The 16715-nt window shown below is 39.8% G+C and overlaps 1 protein-coding gene across 6 annotated transcripts in view; it reads left to right on the forward strand.

Annotated features, from left to right (window-relative positions):
* The first annotated feature begins 3523 nt into the window (after positions 1–3523).
* LOC134225323 (uncharacterized) overlaps positions 3524–16715 on the forward strand; it is a 153839-nt gene continuing 140647 nt past the window's right edge. For all 6 annotated transcript variants that reach the window (XM_062705285.1, XM_062705286.1, XM_062705289.1 and 3 more), the window contains exon 1: positions 3524–4529. In XM_062705285.1, coding sequence (XP_062561269.1) covers positions 4482–4529 — 48 coding nt within the window. In that variant the 5' untranslated portion in view covers positions 3524–4481. The remainder of the gene's footprint in view (positions 4530–16715) is intronic.

Here is a 16715-nt window from a genome sequence, read left to right on the forward strand (position 1 = left end):
CCAGGAGTTCCTCCAGGAATTCCTCCAGAAGTTCCTCCAGGAGTTCCTTTGGAAGTTCTTCCAGGAGTTCCTCCCGAAGTTCCTCCAGGAGTTCCTCCAAAAGTTCCTCCAGGTGTTCCTCCAAAAGTTCTTCCAGGAGTTCCTCCGGAAGTTCCTCCAGGAGTTCCTTCGGAAGTTCCTCCAGGAGTTCCTCCGGAAATTCCTCCAGGAGTTCCTCCGGAAGTTCCTCCAGGAGTTCTTCCGGAAGTTCCTCCAGGAGTTCTTCCGGAAGTTCCTCCAGGAGTTCCTCCGAAAGTTCCTCCAGGATTTCCTCCGGAAGTTCCTCCAAGAGTTCCTCCGGAAGTTCCTAAAGGAGTTCCTCCAGGAATTCCTCCGGAAGTTCCTCCGGAAATTCCTCCAGGAGTTCCTCCGGACGTTCCTCCAGTAGTTCCTCCGGAAGTTCCTCCAGAAGTTCCTCCAGAAGTTCCTCCAGAAGTTCCTCCAGAAGTTCCTCCAGAAGTTCCTCCAGGAATTCCTCCAGAAGTTCCTCCAGGAGTTCCTCCGGAAGTTCCTCCAGGAGTTCCTCCGGAAGTTCCTTCAGGAATTCCTCCGGAAGTTCCTTCAGAAATTCCTCCGGAAGTTCCTCCAGGAATTCCTCCGAAAGTTCCTCCAGGAGTTCTTCTGGAAGTTTCTCCAGGAATTCCTCCGGAAGTTCGTACAGGAATTCCTCCGGAAGTTCCTCCAGGAATTCCTCCGGAAGTTCCTCCAGGAATTCCTCCGGAAATTCCTCCAGGAATTCCTCCGGAAGTTCCTCCAGGAATTCCTCCGGAAGTTCCTCTAGGAATTCCTCCAGAAGTTCCTCCGGAAGTTCCTCCAGGAATTCCTCCGGAAGTTCCTCCAGGAATTCCTCCGGAAGTTCCTCCAGGAATTCCTTCAGGAATTCCTCCGGAAGTTCCTCCAGGAATTCCTCCGGAAGTTCCTCCAGGAATTCCTCCGGAAGTTCCTCCAGGAATTCCTCCGGAAGTTCCTCCAGGAATTCCTCCGGAAGTTCCTCCAGGAATTTCTCGGAAGTTCCTCCAGGAATTCCTCCGGAAGTTCCTCCAGGAATTCCTCCGGAAGTTCCTCCAGGAATTCCTCCGGAAGTTCCTCCAGGAATTCCTCCGGAAGTTCCTCCAGGAATTCCTCCGGAAGTTCCTCCAGGAATTCCTCCGGAAGTTCCTCCAGGAATTCCTCCGGAAGTTCCTCCAGGAATTCCTCCGGAAGTTCCTCCAGGAATTCCTCCGAAGTTCCTCCAGGAATTCCTCCGGAAGTTCCTCCAGGAATTCCTCCGGAAGTTCCTCCAGGAATTCCTCCGGAAGTTCCTCCAGGAATTCCTCCGGAAGTTCCTCCAGGAATTCCTCCGGAAGTTCCTCCAGGAATTCCTCCGGAAGTTCCTCCAGGAATTCCTCCGAAGTTCCTCCAGGAATTCCTCCGAAGTTCCTCCAGGAATTCCTCCGGAAGTTCCTCCAGGAATTCCTCCGGAAGTTCCTCCAGGAATTCCTCCGGAAGTTCCTCCAGGAATTCCTCCGGAAGTTCCTCCAGGAATTCCTCCGGAAGTTCCTCCAGGAATTCCTCCGGAAGTTCCTCCAGGAATTCCTCCGGAAGTTCCTCCAGGAATTCCTCCGGAAGCTCCTCCAGGAGTTCCTCCGGAAGCTCCTCCAGGAATTCCTCCGGAAGCTCCTCCAGGAATTCCTCCGGAAGTTCCTCCAGGAATTCTTCCGGAAGTTCTTCCAAGAATTCCTCCGGAAGTTCCTCCAGGAATTCCTCCGGAAGTTCCTCCAGGAATTCCTCTGGAAGTTCCTCCAGGAATTCCTCCGGAAGTTCCTCCAGGAATTCCTCCGGAAGTTCCTCCGGGAATTCCTCCGGAAGTTCCTCCAGGAATTCCTCCGGAAGTTCCTCCAGGAATTCCTCCGGAAGTTCCTCCAGGAATTCCTCCGGAAGTTCCTCCAGGAATTCCTCCGGAAGTTCCTCCAGGAATTCCTCCGGAAGTTCCTCCAGGAATTCCTCCGGAAGTTCCTCCAGGAATTCCTCCGAAAGTTCCTCCAGGAATTCCTCCGGAAGTTCCTCCAGGAATTCCTCCGGAAGTTCCTCCAGGAATTCCTCCGGAAGTTCCTCCAGGAATTCCTACGGAAGTTCCTCCAGGAATTCCTACGGAAGTTCCTCCAGGAATTCCTACGGAAGTTCCTCCAGGAATTCCTACGGAAGTTCCTCCAGGAATTCCTCCGGAAGTTCCTCCAGGAATTCCTCCGGAAGTTCCTCCAGGAATTCCTCCGGAAGTTCCTCCAGGAATTCCTCCGGAAGTTCCTCCAGGAATTCCGCCTTCGTTAATTGTGTAGTTCAGTGTAGGTTTCATTTTCCAGTACTGAGCAAAAACTTCTTTCCCCAAACTTCCTCCTCCGTTTAGTTTATTGGTTAACTCCGATACTATAAGTCAACAGGGAATGGTAAACGTGTTCACTGCCCCAACCATTCTCCCTGCAATCAAAGAAGACTTCAGGATACAATTCACGCGACCCAAGAGCTTTTCTCGCAGCTTCATCTTGACGTTGGTGGTCATCACATCTCCCGTTCTGAGACCTCGTTATCGCCTAGATTTGGTGGTTCCAGTGATACGAGATATAGCCCAATTTTGCTAGTTCATTATTTTCCGGCGAAACAAATACGACTGATCCGTGCAACACTGAACGGATCGAAATCAAGGATCATAGATAAGACTTCCGTCATTTTTCGGTCACACGTTGAAACGAGTCATCGGTTGCTGGCAGTCGGGTCATTACCCGTCGGAGTAGGATAGATCCGCCGTCGGGGACTATTTGATTTGGTAACGACACGCAAGGACTGGAATAGCTCCAAAGGAGGTGCTGCTGAATGGCAAGAGAAAGAGACCCAAAGGAGCAGGGGCAAACCCATGGGGCACATGGCGACAAAGCCACAAGAAGGAAATAAAGAAAGGGTCGATAGGATATGATTGTTTTATTAATAATAAATGCACTCATTACAGTTTACTTAAATGTCTATGTTTACTTAAAATGCATTTTGCAGAATCTACCATTCATTGTGCTGAACGACGAGTAACGTAATTATTGTACACTCTTCGTGGAAGCGAAGCATGCTGATTGTTGCAAATCTTTAGCGTGTTGAGTTTGGGTCTCGATCGTAACGCATCGGCCCACGTGCTCGGGGCTCTCTCTCCGACGCGACGACAGGCGCCGGTAAGAAGTTAGCATTTTCCTGCTGTTTGTTTTGATTCCCGCTTCGCAAATCTCCACTAGTCAGTGATCAAGTGCTTCAAAGCTGGAAACCGCCACGCCGGGGATGCTGCGTGACTTATGCGTCGCGACGCCACGCTTGAGCGAGACACGATCACGCTACACAGCGTTGATCACGAAATCATTTTTGCGTGAGAGCCATCGATACGTTTCACGCGCGGATCGTTTGCGCCTCGGGATGCCTCGTTGAACTGCCACCTTTTAAACTCAACATTTCGTCAATGCGCGGGCCAGTCTTTTGCAACCGCTCGACCCGTGTAGATCGCATTTTGGCATTGTTCTTGGGGTGTGTTCCCGGATGATCCTGTGAGACTTCCATTCCAAAGATTCTGGGAAAGAATCTGCTTTTTTGTAGAGTGACATATCGGCAAACGTGTGTTTCCGAGGGGTCTGTGTGTTCTAGAACTCTGAAAAAATCAACATAGAAGTGGGCAGCTTAAATCAAACATTGTGATTGATGTGATCAGAAGCCGGATCTTCAATTGATGGCAAGTGGCGTGCCCCAATCTAGGTGCAAATCCATCGAAACTCCTCCAGCGAGGCTAGAAATGCCGCTGTGGGCGCCCTGAACTGTTGTTTGTCACTGTTTACCTTTAGAATTGACGCTGGAAGAGTTATAGCGCGAATGTCTATCGTCGTCGTCGTCGTCGAGCGATCGTATCCTATAGTTCATCGCCGCCAGTCTCATCCCATTCCATTTTAGTATTTATGTAATTCGCTTATTTATTCTTCTAACGATAGCTCGCATTTATAATAGAAATAAATATAGCATTAGTGCACGTTAGGCAGGTAACAATAACGCAAAAGGTTCGCGAAGTGCTGCACTTCCTTCATTCGTTGGAAGAATCCGTGGATGTTGTAGCCATATAGAACGCATAGATTCAGTTTGGAATAGCAAAAAAAAATCAAATCCAACCGCCTATAGCGGCGAGATTAGAACTGAGTAGGAGCTCTGGCACGCCAAGTGTCACCGGATCGTGCATGTGTGTGACGGTGTTAATGAATAGGTAAACAATTGCTACTCGCTCAGCATCATCATCTTCATCAACGAGCGAAAACAGCCGTAGCCGTACTAGAAGACACTTGCCAAGCCAACAACTCCTCTGCACACGCGGGCAGAGGAAAAACTCATCAACAAACAACGTGTCGAACAAGTGAATAGCATTAGTCATATTTTAAGCCCGCAAGAAAAAGATGCTGCTGACAGCAGCGATGGGAAATCTGCCGGTGCTGCTTTTGGTGGTAAGTACAGCTGATCATATGCCTACAGAATGCTTTAAGACCGTGCTGTGTTTAGACTTAAGACCCGCAGGTGATACACCTTCCATGATGGGTTAGTCAACGACGCGTCACATTGTTGAGCTTTTGTCGTCGTGAGGGGGAAAGCATGGAATTGATGGGGTTCTTGTTTGGCGTGTTTGATTGTTTGGAAATTTGTCAGGTTGAAGACTGACGACAGTCAACACGAAATTGTTGCATTAACCTTACGCGATGTTTCCATAACATTCTTATGGCTGGGTTATCACAAAGCAATCTTCACATTAAGTACTGTGGTATTAGATTTTAAAATTTCAATGAAGAAAACTTCATTTCCGTAACAATACGGTAAAAACATTAATAAATAACTGTATTTTTTCAAGGTACATATTATGCTTTTGAAAAAAATGGAAAATGAAAATTATTTTGCAGATTTTAAATACTTTTCATTATTATCCCATTTTCATCATTATTCATTACCAAATATCGAAATAAAATATAAATCGAAAACATTAAAAATAAAAAGTGTCCGTTTTTGGAGATTGAATTTCCTTCAAAGTCACGTGATTTTGTATGCCGGATTTTAGAAAAAAAAAAAAACTCCGTTGAAATTTGAAGGAACATGCTGCAGCTTGCAATTTCACTACATACCAAGAACTATGGATCAATGCAAATAACCAATGCCAATAAAATCCGAAAGCAAAAGTCTTCTTCACAATCATCAAGTTTTGTCCATCGCTAGCAGCTTTAAAACGGCTCTGAACGTTTTTTTTCGATGCTAAAAAAATCACTCCGAGTGTAAAGAAGGGTACAAGCACTCAGCTGATAAGATATTTTTAAGGGCTTTAGGATTCTGCATTATTCGATCGTTATGTTATTTTTTTTTAAAGAATTCTTTGACGTTCACTGACCTTGTTGTTGGTTTAGCGAAGTAAAGTCTCTTATTCATGATTATCATAGTTCAAATAGGTCTGGTCATAGGTCTGAGTGTATTTTCTGTGTTTCCTATCTTGAGATAGGAATGAATAAGATAAAATCATGAGATTTTGAGATTTTGAGATTGGGATTTTTTACGCGGATTTTGGGATTTATGCGGTTTTTTACATGGTTTTTCAAAAAGTTCGGGAAAGTCTAGGAAACCACAAAAAATCGATTTTCCACGAAATCGTTTTCACGCGGTTTCCAGAATTTGAAATTCTAAATGAACACCTGAAACACTAAACAGATTCTACGTCAATCATAAGCTAAGGTTAGCTTAGACTGACTTACATATCAATGCAATGGTTGCTACTCCGTGATTTATCAGAGCTGGTGCTAACTGCACTTCGATCCAAGTGAATAGTGGTTGGGGTTAAATGGTTAAACAGATTCTTAGTCAATTATGGCGGTTTAAATAATTTTTGATGTTTGATTTTTATACTTACTTTTTATTTTATTTTGTTCTAATGAAACAAAAAAAAAATATCCTGGCAGTTTCCGAACTTATGATAAAATTTAATTTCAACAGATCTGCGAAAATTCTCAGTTCCGAGGGAAGCTGTTTTTATTTCCGTCTCACTTGAACAAACTTATCATTACTCAAAAAAAAAAAATTAAGCACCGTAGCAACGCTGAAATAAAGAAATAATGTAGCGTAGAATTCTAAAAAGAGAAGATTTTGTTTGGCATTTGATCGTGAAAAAACTTTCCGTTTAATTCGATTTTACGTGAATTCCGGCATTTACGCGTACCGGGGTAAGAATAGGTCAGCGCCCTTATCGAAACTATTGAGGTCGGTTTACCAAATCGTTCAAAAAGGTCTCTTATAATTTAGTTTTATTTCTCTCAGACACATTAAATCTATATTTTTCAAGCATCCTATTTAATGACCCATTCTCACCCCATTTGACCCATTGTCACTATCGACGGCGGTATCCAGAACTATGTCTAACTTACAGTCTTTTGTCTTCTTTTACAAAAGTTGTGATTGGAAATGAAGCATAAAATATTGTTTCTGCCTTTCTCGTATACAGAGTGTACCGAAAGACTATTGTTCTCACCAATATTTTTTTTAAAGTAGCCTACTATTAGTAGATCCGTATTCCTCCAATTTTTATAATCAGTGGCGGAGTTTACGCTGGGGCATGTCATCCATCAATTCGAATATTTCTCTGAAATTTAATTATATAGGTGCGCCAAAATTGTCCTGAGAAAAACTACTGATTTTCTTAGAATTAATCCTAGAGAAACATCCGATGCAATTTTAAGTTATTTTCGAAAGAATTTTGAAAGAAGTTCTAGGAATTTCTTTGCAAAATCCAATCGGTATTCATCCGGAAAATCTATTGATAATTCCATCGTAAATTCCTGTACGAATTTCTTCCATCTAAATATCCTTCAGAAAAACAACCGTCTAAGACGAGTTAAGTACTCTCCATTTAATTCCACCAATTATTTTCGAATCTTTGCAGATACGTATTTCGACCACAACTGTGTGGTCGTCTTCAGTATCTCGTACTTGACTCTTGATACTTGACCCATTGATTCCTTTTGAGTTTTCTCCAGGGACTCCTTTATTTTTGTAAAACCATACAAAATTCATGCAGTGATTATTCCGAAAATTTTGATGGTCTAAAATTTATAAGGCCGTTACAAATAATAAATTAACATTTTGTCCTACTGGTCTCGGAAAGGTCAAGGGGGGTGGGGGACAAAAAAAATAAATTAAAAAAAAAACTCCTCGGATTTGTGAAAGAATTTTTTGAAAATCCTCAAAATTATCCGAATTTTATTTTGCTGCCCCCTTAAAATATTATTTTTTGGCAAAAAAATCCGGATTTTTTTAAATATAAGTATCGGCCTAAACGAATAAATAAATAAGTATCCGAAGGTGTTGATGAGTTTCTAATTAAATTTTCGGGAGAATAGATGAAGTTCTGATTAAATTCCTAAGTGAAATTTCAATGGAATTCCAAGAATTTCTTCCTAGAGTTATGGAAGGAATTTCTTAAGGAATTAGTAGAAGAATTTGTTTAGCAAAAACCTGAAATGTTTGCTGACGTAATTTCTTTAAAAAATTAAAGTGTTCCTAATTCAATTTTCAATTTTCAAAGGGTTTCATAAAGAAATTCATAAATGGAATTCTCCTGAAAGGTTTTTCGTTACAAAAGTATTGAAGAAAAAAATTCCTAAAAGAATTTGTTAATAATTTCTCGAAAGAATCACTAGGAAAATTTTCGAAGAAATTCCTTCGGGAAATGGAATTTTCGAGGATATTTCGTAAGACAAATTGAAAAATATTCGAAGACAAATTGAAAAAAATTGGGGTTCCGGAAATAAATTGGATGATTCCATTGGATATTCCTCATAATATTCCAGCGAAAATTCAAAAATTGAAATTGTAAGAAAATTTCAAAAGTCATTCCTCATTCTTTTACGAATTCTTTTTGAAATATGTTTTGAGAATTCTGCCAGTACTTTCTTAAGGAATCCCTTCGGAAACTCTAGGGGAGGATTTCTTGGAGTTGCTTTGAAATTTCCTTCAAGAATTTCTTCAGATTTCAAGGAATTCTTTCAGAAACTCTTATAGGAATTCCTTCGCTCATTCATCCGGATTTTTATCTTGCAACTCTTCCAGGAAACGAAACGAAATAACTCACCTTCGGAGATTCCTTTTGAAATTTCTTCGGAATTCCCTTCGAGCATTCTTTCGGGTGATTCCCGATTCTCAGAAAATTCTTCAAAAGTTCTTTCAGGAATCCTTCTTAAAAAAATTTTAAATTGAAAAAAATCTAAAAACTCCTCGGATTTGTGAAAGAATTTTCTGAAAATCCTCAAAATTATTCGAATTTCATTTTGCTGCGCCCTTCAAATATTATTTTTTAGGCAAAAAAATCCGGGGAGGAGGAGGACAAAATAGTTTTTAAATATAAGTATCGGCCTAAACGAATAAATAAATAAATACCTCCGAAAGTGTTGATGAGTTTCTAATTAAATTTTCGGGAGAATATATGAAGTTCTGAATAAATTCCTAAGTGAAATTTCAATGGAATTCCAAGAATTTCTTCTTAGAGTTATGGAAGGGATTTCTTAAGGAATTAGTAGAAGAATTTGTTTAACAAAAACTTGAAATATTTGCTGACGTAATTCCTTAAAAAAATTATAGGGCTCCTAATTCAATTTTCAATTTTCAAAGGATTTCATAAAGAAATTCATAAATGGAATTCTCCTGAAAGGTTTTTCGTTGGAATTCCAAACAAATTTCCAAAGGAAATTACAAAAGTATTGAAAAAAAAAATTCCTAAAAGAATTTGTAAATTATTTCTGGAAGGAATCCCTAGGAAAATTTTCGAAGAAATTCCTTCGGGAAATGGAATTTTCGAGAATATTTCGTAAGACAAATTGGAAAATATTCGAAGACAAATTGAAAAAAAATTGAGTTCCGGAAATAAATTGGATGATTCCATTGGATATTCCTCATAATATTCCTGCGAAAATTCAAAAATTGAAATTGTAAGAAAATTTCAAAAGTCATTCCTCATTCTTTTACGAGTTCTTTTTGAAATATGTTTTGAGAATTCTGCCACTACTTTCTTAAGAAATTCCTTCGCAAACTATAGAAAGATTTGCTTGGAGTTGCTTCGAAATTTCCCTCAGGAATTTCTTCAGATCTCTAAGCATTCTGTCAAAAATTCTTACAGGAATTCCTTCGCTCATTCATCCGGATTTTTTCAGCAACTCTTCCAGGAATAACTTTAGACCTTCGGAGATTCCTTTTGAAATTTCTTCGGAATTCCCTTTGAGCATTCTTTCGGGAATCCCTTCAGAAAATCCTTCAAAAGTTCCTTCAGGAATCCTTCGGATATTTCATTTAGCAATCTTTTTGAGAAATCCTGTGGAAATTTTGAAAAAAATCTCATGAAAGTCCTTCAGGAAATCCCTTTCTTATTTCCTTTGAAAACTTCTCCGGAGATTCCTTTAGTCTTTAGTATTTCAACAAATGATTTACTAAAGGAATTTCTTAATAATTGTACAAAGGACTTTTGGAAGGTTTTAAGGAAAAATCCCGGGAGCATTTAAATGAGCTCCCTAGGGAAATTTTATTATCAATTCAGTAGAAAACCTAAATGGGAGATTAGCGAAGTTGGATTTTTATCACAATCCCTACGCCAAAGCTAAATTCGGAAGTGGTGCGCTGTTTTCATTTGATGATGCGCTGTACTTTCGGTTTTCTATTGAATTGATTAAATTATTCCTGGAGGAGTTCTCGAAAGAATATCAGGATGATTTTCTGGAGAAATTTTAGAAGAAATTGTTGGAGAATTTTTGAAATGTATTTCAGGAGAAATTTTCGAATAAACTCGAAGGAATTTCCAAAAATCAACCTGAATAAGTTTTCGAAAAGAATTTCGTAACGAATTTCTGAAGGAATTGTTGAATAAATTTCCTGAATAATTATTATAGGAATCCACGAAAAAAATTCAAATGGAATTTTCTAGCAAATACCTATTGGAATTTTCGCATAAGTTTTTAGATTTTTACAGGAATTAATTCGGAAATTATTTCAGAAACTTCTGCAATAATTTGTTCAGCAATATCCGAAGGAATCCCTTCGGGAATTTTTCGAGGAATTTATTCGGGAATTTATTTGAAAATCTACTATCCGGATTAGTTAAAACACTGTTTTCAATCTGGAATTAAATTTGGATTTTTGATTTGACATTATGAAGCCAAAATAAAAATCCAAAAATATCTTGATTGCAGATGGATCGCCATCATCATACTTCTTTGGATATTCTCTAGATTTTTTAGGAATTTAATTTTTTTTTATTTCGGGAATTTCTCTAGTATTTATACAGGTGATATTTCATAAATTTATCTAAAAGTTCGTTCGGAAAGACCTCCACACATTTTTTGTAAAAAATACTCTAAAAATTAATTCGGTTGGTCCATAAGTTCTCTCAGTCATACCAGGGAATTCCTCCGGATTTTTTTTCAGGAATTCCTTTAGCAAATTTTCAGAAATTCTTCCAGGTGTTTTATTTTTCGGCTCCCATAATCCCTTTCAGGAATTTTTGAACGAATTTGTTATGGAATTTCCGAAGGAATTCCTGAAGAAACTTCCGAAATTCTTGAATTTCTCTGTACATTCTTCCAAGAATTCCTTTGAAGTTTCCTGCAGGGATTCTTTCGGCAAAGTATCAGGAAATTACTTAGGAGATAGATCCAGAAATTCTTTTGGAAATGCATCAAGATATTCCTTCAAAAATGCCTATAGGGAAACCTTTAAAAAATCATCAAGGAATACTTGCGTAATGAGAACTTCCTCGGAATATCCTTTAAGGCAATATTTCCTTTAAATAAATATATTCCTAAGGGAAATTCTTCGGCAACACTTTCTTTTGGAAATTGCTCTAGAAATTTCTGCGGAAATTGGGAAATGGGAATTCCCTCGAGCTGTTTTACGAAATGCCTTCAGCAACTACTTCAGGAATTTCTCAAAGAATTTCTTCCAGTAATTCCTTAAGATATCCCTCCGGAATTTCGTTAAAATATCATCCAGGAACTCTATCGATTTTTTTTTAGGATCTTCTTCGGATATTCCTACGGAAATTTGAATAACCTCCAACCTTCGGATATTCCTTTGATTTTTTTTTGGGAAGTCACTTCCGAAATTATTTCACAAATTCTTTAAAAAATAATTCGGAAATTACTTTGAGAGATCTTTAAAAAATTTCATCTGGATTTTTTTTAGTCTTTCCTATTTCATATTTTAATGAGGAGAAATTGCTTGTGCTTCACTAAAAGGACTTTCGAAAGATTTCCTGGAGTATGCATATAAGGAGAAATTTACCAAGGCCTTTCCAGAGAATTTTCAGAAGGAATTCCTGGCGAAATTTTCTTTCCTGGAGGAATTCATTGCTGGAGGAGTTCTCAAAAGATTTTTTCCCATAAAGCAGTTTTCGAAGGTGTGTGTGTGTTTACATTCTATCTCTCACTGTCTGGCAGTGCTTTTATGAAAGAAACATGTTTTGGACAAAATTTTCGTAAAAAAGTTTCACTGGATAGGAATTCTCGTAGAAAACTTGAAGTATAACAATTAGGAAATTGTAAGAATTTTCCATGAAAATCCAGATGATTTTCCCGATAGAACTTGGGTAAAATTCTGGATTTTCTATAAATGTTGTAAGAGTTTCCTATAGAAATTGGGAGATATTCTTAAAAATTCTACCTGCGTGCCCCATAATGATATTCTAGAATGTGCGAAATGTTCTGAAGTTCGGCTCGTGAGATCTACGGAACATCGGCCTCGAAAATGTTTTCGGCAGCTATCAAAACCCTTCCCAACAGATCCTTGGATACCTGCCAAGAAATGTTATACCGATATTTCTGCATTTCAATACACTGATCCATAACGTTCTTGAGCTCAGGTCGTCAGATCAACAATCAAGCAGAAGCGCAATGCTTGTGTCAAATCAAGCTAAGGTCGTCCTGCTTAGTTCAAAGAAATCAAAAACATTGTTGGAATTTTTTTCGTGCCGCATAATGACATTCTAGAATGCGCGAAATATTCTTATAGATCTTATGACCTGAACTCAAGGACGTTGTGGATGGCCTTCAGTGTATTGAAATGCAGAAAGATTGGTATAACATTTCCTGGCAGTTATCCAAGGATCTGTTGGGAAAGGTTTTATAGCTGCCGAAAACATTTTGGAGGCCGTTGCTACGTAAGTTTTACGAGCCGAACTTCAGAACCTTTCGCGCATTCTAGCAAGTCATTAGGTTTGGGGCACGCAGAAATATTTCTAATAAGTCATCTGATTTCTTTGAACTGAGCAGGATGACTTGAAACAGGCATTGCGCTTCTACTTGATAGTAGATTTGACGACCTGAACTCAAAATCGTTTAAGATGGCCATCAGTATATTGAAATGCAGAAAGATCGGTATAATATTTCTTGGCAGGTATCCAAGGATCTGTTGGGAAGGGTTTTGATAGCTCGCGAAAACATTTTCGAGGTCGTTGTTGCGTAGGTCTTACGAGCCAAACTTCAGAACATTTCGTGCATTTCACATGAGTCATTTGATATCTTTGAACTGAGTAGGATGTACTCTGAGTATTTTTATGTGCACATTATCTTTCGCTTCTATGGTAGAATCCATGATTTGAACTCACGGTTATTTTGGATGAACTGGAATGTTCCAAAATAGTATCTTCAACACATAAAATTGATAAGAAAAACTCACTTGTCATAAGACGAGTTTTTACAATCCCATTGAATTCCACCACTTAATTGTATCTTGACAGATACGTATTTCGACCTCAACAGTAAGGCCGTCTTCAGTGTCTCGTAAGTAAGTCGAGTCAAGTACGAGACACTGAAGACGGCCTTACTGTTGAGGTCGAAATACGTATCTGTCAAGATATAATTAAGTGGTGGAATTTAATGGGATTGTATAAACTCGTCTTATGACAAGGGACATAAAATTGATTACATATATGTCTACAGTTTTTTGTGATATTTTTCCCTACTGTCTGGCATAATTTGGTTTATTTCGTGATCAGATTTTATGAAATATGACAATAACGAATCAGATTTTATAAAATATGACAATAAGATCAGGGATATGACTTTCAATATCGGTAATTACAGTAATCAGATCACTTGGAAACGCTAAAAGTTCTACTTGATATATTTCATGTATCTTTTTTTTATGACGCCAGATTTTTATTGCATTTGATTACTGAAGAAATTTAGCCATCATAAAAAAACAGGAAAAAAAATACAGACATTTTCGAAACTCATGATCGCGGGTTGGGCTTTAGTGGGCGGCCAAATGAAAGCTCTACTAATCCCCTTTGACAAAAGTCCGGGGTCATGAAATTTGATTAACGCTCTACACCAGCGGTTCTCAACCTTTTCCTTGATAGGTACCCCTTCGAATTTTTACATTCATTGAGGTACCCCCTATTGTTTTTTGTTGTAAATGAAAATAACCTCAAAAGATATATGGAAAACGGACCTGAAAATTAACTCAATATATGGCTCTTCAAAATGTTGTATGAAATCTTCGTTATTCTGTAAAACTTTGCTGTTCAAATTAAATTTACACATCAAGCTTTCTATAAGACTTTGATGACCTTTGGAGGCTTCCGAGCTTCTTCACAGTAAGCTTGAAAGGAGGCTTCCGAGCTTCTTCAAAGTAAGCTTGAAAGTAGGCTTCCGAGCCTCTCAAAAGGAGGCTTCCAAGCACCATGAAAGGAGGCTTCAATACCTCTTGAAAAGAGGGTTTTCAAGCTTCTTGAAAGGAGGTTTCCAAACCTCTTGAAAGGAGGTTTCCAAACCTCTTGAAAGGAGGTTTCCAAACCTCTTGAAAGGAGGTTTCCAAACCTCTTAAAAGGAGGTTTCCAAACCTCTTAAAAGGAGGTTTCCAAACCTCTTAAAAGGAGGTTTCCAAACCTCTTAAAAGGAGGTTTCCAAACCTCTTAAAAGGAGGTTTCCAAACCTCTACAAAGGAGGCTTCCGAGCCTCTTGAAAGGAGGCTTCCGAGCCTCTTGAAAGGAGGCTTCCGAGCCTCTTGAGAGGAGGCTTCCGAGCCTCTTGAAAGGAGGCTTCCGAACCTCTTGGAAGGAGGCTTACGAGCCTCTTGGAAGGAGGCTTCCGAGCCTCTTGGAAGGAGGCTTTCGAGCCTCATGGAAGGAGGCTTCCAAGCCTCTTGGAAGGAGGCTTCCGAGCCTCTTGGAAGGAGGCTTCTGAGCCTCTTGGAAGGAGGCTTCCGAGCCTCTTGGAAGGAGGCTTCCAGGCCTCTTGGAAGGAGGCTTGAGCCTCTTGGAAGGAGGCTTCTGAGGCCTCTTGGAATGAGGCTTGAGCCTCTTGGAAGGAGGCTTGAGCCTCTTGAAAGGAGGCTTCTGAGCCTCTTGGAAGGAGGCTTCTGAGCTCTTGAAAGGAGGCTTCTGAGCCTCTTGAAAGGAGGCTTCTGAGCCTCTTGAAAGGAGGCTTCCAAACCTCTTGAAAGGAGGCTTCCAGGCCTCTTGAAAGGAGGCTTGAGCCTCTTGAAAGGAGGCTTCCAGGCCTCTTGAAAGGAGGCCTGAGCCTCTTGAAAGCAGGCTTGAGGCCTCTTGAAAGGAGGCTTCTGGAGCCTCTTGAAAGGAGGCTTCCAAATCTCTTGAAAGGAGGCTTCCGAGTCTCTTGAAAGGAGGCTTCTGAGCCTCTTGAAGGAGGCTTCTGAGGCCTCTTGAAGGAGGCTTCTGAGCCTCTTGAAAGGAGGCCTGAGCCTCTTGAAAGGAGGCTTGAGCCTCTTGAGAGGAGGCTTCTGAGCCTCTTGAAAGGAGGCTGAGCCTCTTGAAAGGAGGCTTGAGCCTCTTGAAAGGAGGCTTCCGAGCCACTTGAAAGGAGGCTTCCCAGTATCTTGAAAGGAGGCTTTCAGACCTCTTGAAAGCAGGCTTCCAGGCCTCTTGAAAGGAGGCTCTGAGCCTCTTGAAAGGAGGGTTCCGAGCCTCTTGAAAGGAGGCTTCCGAGCCACTTGAAAGGAGGCTTCCCAGTATCTTGAAAGGAGGCTTCCGAACCTCTTGAAAGCAGGCTTCCGAGCCTCTTGAAAGGAGGCTTCCGAGCCTCTTGAAAGGAGGCTTCCGAACCTCTTGGAAGGAGGCTTCCGAGCCTCTTGAAAGGAGGCTTCCGAGCCTCTTGAAAGGAGGCTTCCAAGCTTACGAGTTATCAACGAAGTTACTGAGCCTTCACGCATCTCAAATAGAGGTTTTGAGACCTCTTAGTATTAGATTTAAGTCGTTAAAACTTTTGTTCTTTTAATCTTTTGTTGCACAGACCATCATACACTATGCAGGTAGTAGTGGGCAGGATTCAATAGGTTTTGATTTGCTGGCCGCCATGCATAATACAATACAAAGTTTTGAAATCTAAAAATACATAAATATTAAAACAATATCAATAAGTTTTATTGGAATTGTAATACATCCGCCATTACGCATTTTGGTCCGAGGTACCCCCTGGGGCCGACAAAGGTACCCCCAGGGGCCGACAAAGGTACCCCCAGGTTGATAACCGCTGCTCTACACTATGAAGGAGGTGAATGGCGTCTCGGCCTTTTAAGGGTTAAATGAATTGGAAGAAATTTTTGTGGGAGTTTGTAAGAATCCCAATAAGATTTAAGAATTTTCCATAGAAATCTATATACATAAAAATGAATTTCTGTCTGTCGGATTCTTATGGACTCGGAAACTACAAAACCGATCGGCGTGAAAATTTGTATACAGAGGTTTTTGGGGCCGAGGATGGTTCTGAAGATGGTTTGAGACCATCCCACTTTGGGAAAGGGGGAGTTCCATACAAATGAAACAGAAATTTGTGCACAACTCGAGAACTAATCAGAGAATAAATCAATTTTATGCGAGATGAAGTTCGTTGGGTCTGCTAGTTAAAAATAATTTCCGATGAAAGTTCAAAAGGTTTTTTCATTCAAATTCGGAAAAGTTCTCGGAGTAAAATCGAAAGAACTTTCTGTGGAAATTCTAAAGCAGGTACAACGTGAAACATAGATAGATATCATATAAGAACATCTTTTTCGCCATTCGACTTCTGACAAAAACGATTTAAAAAAATGTACAAGTCTAGTTTCATATTAGAATCCAAAAAATTGAGCTGAAAACATCGCTTCATTAGCTTGTTCGATTGTTGTTCCAGCTGCAATATACGGAAAAAAAATATTGACCGGAAAAATAATAATTAATGAATAAAATTGATTAACTCTAACAATCATTATTATTCGTGAAACCCTACATGTGGTGTATTTATTGTCATCTATTTCTTATTATTGGATCGATTGAGTTTATAAACATAAAATCAGTTATATTGATCAAGTGAAAAAAACATTCATTGCTTGTGACAAAATACACTTCCTTATACCAACAATTGTCGCCATACATAAGAACAACTATTTTTTAAAAAATAAGCAAAAGGCATGTGGGTGGAATTTATATATCAAGCGAAAGGTTTTACTTCCTGCTCCTTAGAACAGCTGTGAAAACCACAATAACAATGTTATAAGCATCAAAATTGATTAATCCATAATAGGAACGCATGCACCAGTTGTGGCACTATTCTTAATTTTGGTTCCTTATTTGGCAAATCCCATTGTTTTCTTATGGGATTGGCCAAATAGGGACCACTAGTGCGACA

This window comes from Armigeres subalbatus, chromosome 3 (genome assembly GCF_024139115.2).
Source record: "Armigeres subalbatus isolate Guangzhou_Male chromosome 3, GZ_Asu_2, whole genome shotgun sequence".
In the NCBI taxonomy this organism is placed as follows: Eukaryota; Metazoa; Arthropoda; class Insecta; order Diptera; family Culicidae; genus Armigeres; species Armigeres subalbatus.